This window comes from Hydra viridissima, unplaced genomic scaffold, assembly GCF_058129835.1.
Source record: "Hydra viridissima isolate aposymbiotic clone 2 unplaced genomic scaffold, HvirCarnegie_v1 scaffold_4, whole genome shotgun sequence".
NCBI classification, from domain to species: Eukaryota; Metazoa; Cnidaria; class Hydrozoa; order Anthoathecata; family Hydridae; genus Hydra; species Hydra viridissima.
In genome coordinates, this window is record NW_028324303.1 from 4,870,313 (window position 1) to 4,879,031 (window position 8,719).

Genomic DNA, 8,719 nt, shown 5'->3' on the forward strand with positions numbered 1-8,719 from the left:
ACAATGAGAGAGTTAAAATAATAAAAATGATATAGTTTTCTAAACAATATTTTCTGGATTTCGGAAAATATCAATTTTTGACAAAGAAGGAACAATTAGGATTTTATTTTTAACACATTAACACATTCGTACATATACATTTTAACAGAATCTGAAGAAAAACTTCATGCCTTTTGAAATTCAACCTAAAACCCTTAGAATCAAGCAGTGTATAAATAACAATAGATGAACTATAATAAATAATAAAATAATAAAAAATAAATATAATAAATAGATCATGAAATAAATATGTAAGAAGCAATGCAACTTTCAAATTGATACATCAATTCAAATAATAATCATTTAGATTTAACTATTTCTTAGTTTGATTATAAAGATTACACAAGTGTGCTTTGCATGAATAAAAAGGGCTGTTGAGAGAAGATGTCATTGGAGCTGCAAAGCAGTTGTATAAGCTAAGATATCAACACATCTTAAAAGCTCAGCTGCAAATTCTTTTTTTTAAGTTAAATTTTTAAAACAACTTGCCAAAAAAAAAAAATCCCAAAAGCATTCCAAATGTAACAGGGCATAAAAAATAATTTTAGTTTTCTAATCTGTTTTTAAAACTTTTAAAGTTGTTTTCTATGTTCAATAAGCTGTGGCATAATCTTTGAATTTTTTTCATTATGGTGTAGAAGCTCTTCATAAATGTAAACCTTCGACACAATAAAGAAAAAATACCATGAATGTATAAATTCATAGATTCTAATAAGTTCTTGGTTGACAGCATTTCACCCTCAAAATTTCTCATTTCCTTCAAATTCAGACTCAATATTCAAGATATTGATTAAACCAATTTTGCGTGTTGAGAAATGTATGTTGTGAATGTAAATTTATCGAACCTTATTTAATCCTTGTATATTAGGTTCTATTTATTTATTTATTTATTTATTTTTTTCCATCAAACTTCTTGTTATTATTTTCTTTTTTGTTACTTACTGCTTGCAAATTTTTTTTTAGTTTTTTTGATATATTTTTGAATGATAATATATCAATTTGGTTACCACATGTTAAACATTACTTTTTTGATATCATTGTAAAAGAAAGCTTGACTGTATCGATTGAGCGATTGTGCAACATGACCCATGTATTAAAAACTATTGTAAGCCATGGTTTTACCATTGGGCCTCATAGAATTCCATGGGATTTTAATGAAACCCTACCTGTCACTCATTAAATTTTTATGGAATATTTCCGTGAGAGTATATTTTTAGTTTCAGCTTAATTTCTTTATAAAAGTGAAATTTCTTCATCAAAATGAAAAGAACATTAATTTTCAATTGAAGTTCTTTTTTTATTTATGGTGCAGTGTTCTGCTTATTGATAAAACGTTTTTGTGTCTTTGTAAAGAATTAATATAATTTCTATGAACTTTTAGATCATGATCAATGATGGGTGTCTCTGTCCGAAAATGATTGTGGATAATGAAGCTCGGTTCTTCTACCCTGAAGACTATTTCGGTAAAGTTAAAAACCGAGGTATTGAATGCAGATTGCCTTGCTTAGAATACGACGGAGCTGATAAATACATGTGTGCTTTTGGTACCGCTCTTGAAACTGGCTCTTGGTACGTAGACGGAATTAGCAAATAGATGTTGTCAGAGAAACCTGATCGCTATAGCTATTATGATATTTGGAATCCTCCTAGGGAAGCTGATTGGGATAGATGTATAAATATTCCAAAACTAAGCAAAAACACATGTAAAGCCTGTGAAGCCATCGAAGATTTCATCTGTAAGGAGAGGAAAGTCATGCCAAAAGATCAACCGCCCCCTCAAAACCCCGCAGAAAATAAACTTTTGATATTATGTTATGTAGCTTTGTGCTTTTTATTTTATATTATAAAAATGTAGCTATTTATGCTAATTATGTAGCTAATTTTATTTATGTTAATAACTACACGTTTCTGTTTCATTTACGCTTTAAATGGTACCCAACCATTTTTTAAATAGCGCGTATGTCATCTTATTGATATATCTTAATACTCACTATATAGTTGTACTTGCTTAGACGAAATATCTAATTTTCTTCAAAAGATTAGTGCTAAATGTTTTTTTTTTTTTTTTTTAATAATACTTTTGGTAATACTTCCAGACAACAAAGTTGGGAGTTTCAATATTCAAAGTTCCTTCTAACGATGGCTTTAATAGCTCACGAAAGAATAATAATGAAATACAAAAGTAAAATATTTTAATGCGGATTTGAGTTTGAAGAATAAAAATGTAAGAGTAAAAAAAGAGTAAAATATAAGAGTTTCTTTTTTATCCTCAAGCAGTTTAATATAGTCACTAGAGTTCATGTGTGTGGTAATAAAGCAAATTGGAAGCTTTCCATCGTAGTAAAACCCTTCCCAAACCATCAAGGAACCACCACTAAAATTGCGTTTAGACTTAGTTTACCTCTTGCAAATTCAAATCATGCCATTAGCAGGAGTAACAATCAGGATCGTCTATGTTAAACTTTTTTTCATCAATAATAATTACATTTCACCCCTCCTCTTTCCAGTGCATGCACATTCTTGCAAAATTAAGACGTTTTTCTTTTTGTGCAGCTGTGAGTTTCGGTTTACTTGCTATTTTTTCTATTTTACACCATCTGAAGTACCCAGAATTCTAGCTATTTAATGTTTTGCGACAGGTAAAGACAATTTATTCACGATTTGTGACGACCTTAAATGCTTGCGTATTTACCATTTCTCTATTAGAAATACCAAAAAAAACCAGTTTCCTTATAAACTCAGATTGAGATTTTTTCTTTATCGGTGAGAAAAATTTCACGCGTCATAACGCGAAAATAATTAGTTGTTTTTTTTACTAAAATTAATAACTAAAGACCACAAAGTTGTTATTTGAATACTTAAAATGTCCGATTTATTAATTAAAAACTCAAGAAGAACCGTTTACGAAATGGGAACTCAATAATAACAAAAAAAAATAAGCTGTACGAATGTTTCACTTAAAAATACAATTTTTTGCAAACGGTCGCTGGCTACACTACCATGGTGATTTTTATCTGTCAAAACAAACCGTAAAGTACAAGAAACATTTTCAAATTGTATTAGTACAGATTATGTAAAAAGTATAAGCAATTTCGGATTAATTTTAATAGTTCGGCTGTTGCGTTAAAAAAGTTTTAAAAAGTTAACAAATAGTTCTGCGCATGCGTTAGGCATGGCAGTATGGTCAAAAAGTGTTCGTTAGGGAATGAAATTCAATGATATATATACTAGATGTCTAACTTCGATCCGAAATGTGAAGCCGTGAAAGCCATTTCTAATTCGGGCAAAAACGTGCATTTTTAACTTTTATTTCGCACGTCGGATATAGTTTTGGCCCTTATTACAAATGGCGGATATAGTTTTTGCCCTTATTACAAATGGCGGATTCAATTTGTAAACAAAAAAAGCGGCTTCACTTTTTGTCCAATAAAATCCCGCAAGTTAGACATCTAGTATATATAATATATCATTGATGAAATTAGATGTTAAAAAAGTTGCATTGTTTCATTAGGGTATGTAGAATATTAAAAATTAGTTTATACTATACATTAAAAATGGCTGTCCATGTTTACTCAGTTGATGAAATTATTTTATACTTTATATTAAAAATAGCTGTCCATGTTTACTCAGTTGCTGAATTCATAAGCTTTACTACTGATATATGGACCAGTAGTTCAAATGAAAGCTTCATGATCCTGACAGGTCACTGTTTAGACAATACATTTAATCAGAAAACTGTTGTACTTAGAGTAGCTCCATTTCCTGAGAGGCATACAGCAACAAATATTGCTGAATTGATTGAAGATATTATGGCTGAATTTAAAATATTACATTCAAAAATTCATTTAATAGCTAGAGATGGTGCAAATATTGTTAAGGCTATTAAAGATAGCCCATATGATAGTATGGCTTGTTTTTTACACACACTGCAACTAGTACTTAATGAGTATATTTTTGAACAAACAGTAGTCAAGAATGTCATTGCAAACTGCAATTCAATTGTTGGGTATTTCAGCCATTCTCCCCAAGCCTGCCCTAAACTTAAAGCTCTTCAAGAAGCAAACATTGCTCCCAAGCACAAACTTATTCAAAATGTTCCAACAAGGTGGAATAGTACCTGTCTTATGTTAGAACAAATTTATGAACAAAGGAAACCTCTAACCATATATGCACTTGAAAATGGTAAGCTTCCTTCATTAAATGCAAACAAATGGATGATTATTGGACAGTTTTGCTAAAAAATTTCCACAAAACAACAGTTCGCTTGAGTGAAAGAAATTCTATTGTCTCAGATATTATACCACAGATACAGTTTTTGTACCATTTCATTAATAAAGCTTTAATTGATGACAACTAATTCAATGGAGAATAGTTTCAAACAATATACTGATAACTATAACATCATCTTGTCAACATTTCTTGATCCCAGATTCAAATTAAAAATATTCAAAAATGAAAACACCTTTTCAGCTGCTAAAACAAGTATTGAGAACATAACCATTCAACTTATTAAAACCCATGAAAATATAAAAAACATCAAAGTTACTGAAAATGATCGGTCTGCAGCTTGTGACATTGAAAATATTGACTCAGAATATGAAAATAATGGTACATTACTAAATGAATAGAAAGATATAGTAGAAATGGGTTTTGATAATTGCTTCGAAGAACTTGTAGGATTTAATTCTAAATAAATTGGTCAACCACAAACTTTAATTTCAAATGAAACTTTATTAAACAAAATTCAGTTCTACTCAAATGAAGACCTTATTGACAAAGAAAGCAATCTTTTGTTGTGGTGGAAATCATAGAAAACCAAAATGCAACTATTAGCAAAGCTTGCTTTAATGTATTTAAGCTGTCCACCGTCTTCTGTGGGGAGTGAAAAACTTTTTAGTATTGGTGGAAATGTATATACTGCAAAGAGAAATAGCTTAACAGGAGCTCATGGTGAAATGTTAATATTTCTGAACTATAATATGAGAAATTAAAAATATTTGATTTTGTATATATTATTATAATTAGTATAGTATAATTCATTTAGGAGTATCTATGTTCTATTTTTTCATGGAATATAATTTATTTAGGAGTTTAAAAGCTTTGATACTATGAGGAGGTCAAATGAAAAAAAAAATGTCATGAAAATTGTATAACTTTGTAGAATTAGAAAATTACAGTGAAAAAAAATTTGGAAAAATAATTGAAACTCTCTTTGAAAGCTTTTGCTCAAAAATAAAACAAAGAATGCCTCCCAATGCCTTAATCAAAATTTCAAAGCATATTCTGTTGTGGATTTGAGGGTTGCGCCAATAAAAGAGTATCGTCAGCCGGGGTAACTTTGGTCAGTTTTGGCAGTTTTTTTAAACATCTCTGAATCTTATTAATTTTTTACAGTTTTCTCTTGTGGTAATAACATTATAGGTCTTGGCTATAGGTCTCTATATTTTTTTATTTTTTTTATTACAAATATTTAGTTTTAAACGCCGAAAAAGTGACCAATGTTACCCCAGGTTTTTATCATGTTTGATCAATAATACCCCTGCTATGGGGTAACATTGGTCACTTTTTGGAGTTTTAAAAAATCATCAGTCCTTAAACACTTTGAGAAACATGAAAAAAACATTTAAATGGACAAAAAATTTTGCAACTAACTCCCTGTTATTGTGCAAAAGCCAATTCATTTTCTAGTAGGTCATTATCGTCATCTGATGATGACACTTGTTCAACTCTTGCCCTTTTCTTGTTATTCTTGGTGTTATTGTTATTCTTTGATGTGGTAGGAGTTATGTTATTCACCAGATCTTGCGGTGTTATGGCTTTGTCAGGTGTAATCTTTTTTCCTCTGGTGCGATTTGTTTTCCCATCTTGTCCACAATGTTTCACTAATAGACCTATATCTTCATTGAATACTTCCTTAACAGTACTACCGGTACCTCCTCCAATTTCTTTGTTAACCTGTGGCAAACGCTTCATGACCATTTCTTTATCGAAGGGAAATATTCCACTAGCCTTGAAGTCAGATCTCTAATTATCGCTTCTCAATTGACGTTGAAGTAGAGCAAGAAGACCGAGGAACTGATTTTTTGGTATTGATTCTTTGATGCGCGTTTCTATCTTTAGCGGACGGAAAACAGCAACCTCCAGAAGTTGAAGCAAATGGGAAGCGTATATTCCGAACTGTCGACTAGCCTTTCTCACGCTCATTCTTCCGGTTAAACATTCTTTCATAGTATTGGACAACGTTTCTTGACTGTATGAAGTTGCATATGCTCTTGAACCACGCTTTCGCTTATATTTCCTCGGCATTTTCACCGGCTAAGAATTCAAATGGTTCAATAAATGTATCAGAAGTGTCAAAAAATGCCAAAATAAACTCAATGTAGTCTACGAAGTAGCTGTGCTATATTCACAAAAACTGTTGATATACCAAAATTGTTGATATGATAGTCGATATATATTGTTGGTATCTCTAACAAAATTAAAACATGTTATTTTAGGAATTTAAAAAAAAATCAACAATTGACCAAAGTTATCCCGGCGACCAAAATTAACCAGGTTGACGGTACCATTTTAAATACTTTTTTAGCGGGCAAACTTTTTTAACGCCGTAAGGCGTTAAAAAAATTGTAATTATTTTGCGCATGCACAGATTTCACATTTAATAAACTTTTTTAACGACTAACTTTTTTAACGCAACACGGCTATAGGAATATTTATTATTATATAAATATACATAAGAACATTAACATTTGTTGGGAAAGGTGGCTGGTTATATGTAATTGATTTGTTTACATTTTTTAAGCACTATGTTCTAAAGACTATCCGGAATCATATTGACCCATGGAATTTTTGAAACATTTCGAGAACCACTTTGATAACATTTTTTTATTGTTTTAAAGCAAATTTATCTCCTGCACAAATAATAAAAAGGTAGCTTTAAAAAAGTTGATTGTAAACAAAGAAAATGTATGCGCTAGTAAAAGTGAGAAAATATATTTTAGACGAATGTCTTTAAAATTGCTATGTCCCATCTGAATTGCTAGCAAAAAAAGTACAAAGTTCAAAAGAAAACTTTCAGTCGTATCATTAAATTATGGAGTGAAGGTCGCGGGTTGGAAAGGAAGTTGAGAAAGGAAGTTGATTTCCCAAAGCAATTCAGCAAAAACCAAAAGTGAATATCTAAAACGAGAAAAGCTTCAAGGAATTAAAAATTGTATTATAATGGATGATGAAACCTACTCTAAACACGACTGTTAAACGCCCCCTGGACCAGTGATTTTATACAATTCCAAAATGAACAAAGCCTGACGTTTTGCAAAAACCAATAAAATCCGAAAAAGTTAGAAATTGAGTTATGGTTTGGTAAATGACCTATTTGTATGGTTTCAAAACTCAGCCATTTTTCACGAACGGAAAGGAGTTTTCGTGAAATGTTTAAAAAAGCGACAAATGCCTTTGATCTGAAAGCATGAAGATCCAACCGTCTTCTGACCTGATCTTGCATTTCGCTATTATTAAAAAAGGGTAAACGAATAGTATCAAGAAAATGGCGTCGAATTTATTAACACCATTCAATTACACTTTTAGAAAAAATGTACTACAACATCGCTTAATAGAAAAAATTTGGGGCAAACATGAAACATGATTTTCGTGAGAAGGCCAAAATTGCGGCAGACGTCAATAAATTCCGCCGAATTTAGGGTGTGACATCACGAAATTTTACGGAAATTGTTGTTTAAAAGCTCATGTGAGGTGTCCGCACTAAATTTAGAAAATATTGTGATCAACTTGAAGGTAATGTTTTCTAAAAACTTTAGTGCATTTTGAGACAAATCTGCTTTCTTTGTCTCGAGAGCACTGACTGATGATATGAAACAAAAAACACAAATTATTCTACAGAAGCAGATCAATTTTCAAGGCCCTAGGGTTCCTCTTGGAGTTTATGAGGCTTACAGGCCGTCTCTTAGACGATTTGATGAGGGTCAGAATGTCAGATTGTCTCAATTTCATGGCTTTATTTCAATCAGTTTAAAAACACTGACAAGAACTTCAACATGTGATTACCAGATTTGCTCAATCTGGGAAAGCAAAGCCAAGTTTCCCTGAAAATTCAAAGACTTTTCAAAGTTTCAAAATCTCAAAACATTACAGAGAAAAGTTGTGTGAAGTGCTTTTCTTTCATTGGTTGAGGTATTTCTTATGTATGTACAAAGACTACTCAATACAAGAACTTGGTAGAAGCTACAGCAAAAGACAGAGTTGCTGCTGAGATTGTTGCAGCTTCATTTATTTCTCTACCTGCTGCTTCTCCACATAGGGGTGCTTCTCCACATAGAACAGTACTGATCAAACAAGCTCAAGGAGGCAGCCCATTTTCTGTCTTTCCAGGTAAATAATATATGAGTAAGATGATTTTGACTTTCTATTAATTCCAATAGTTCAAATGATTCTTTCCAAAAAATGATTACCTTGAAGCTGAACACTTGCCTCTCAAATTCTGGAGTCCAGAAATTGGTTTAAACCTTTTCCCCAGAAAAAAATTTGGAAGCATCAAATGTAGTTGTACACTGCATTAGTGGAAAATTACTTCTGGAACAAATCCTTTTCAAACGAGGAATTTCACAAGATCACCTTGTGAAGATTGAAATTGATGAAAGTGGTGGAACTCTGATCTTGACTC

The 8,719-nt window shown here is 31.4% G+C and overlaps 1 protein-coding gene across 1 annotated transcript; it reads left to right on the forward strand.

Moving 5' to 3' along the window:
* Window positions 1-3,208: 3,208 nt before the first annotated feature.
* LOC149889492 (zinc finger BED domain-containing protein 4-like) lies at window positions 3,209-5,120 on the forward strand. The gene is made up of 2 exons (XM_090085510.1): window positions 3,209-3,551; window positions 3,652-5,120. Exon 2 carries the CDS (start codon window positions 3,729-3,731, stop codon window positions 4,275-4,277), a length of 549 nt encoding a protein of 182 aa, XP_089941636.1. The 5' UTR covers window positions 3,209-3,551; window positions 3,652-3,728; the 3' UTR covers window positions 4,278-5,120.
* The last annotated feature ends 3,599 nt before the right edge of the window (window positions 5,121-8,719 follow it).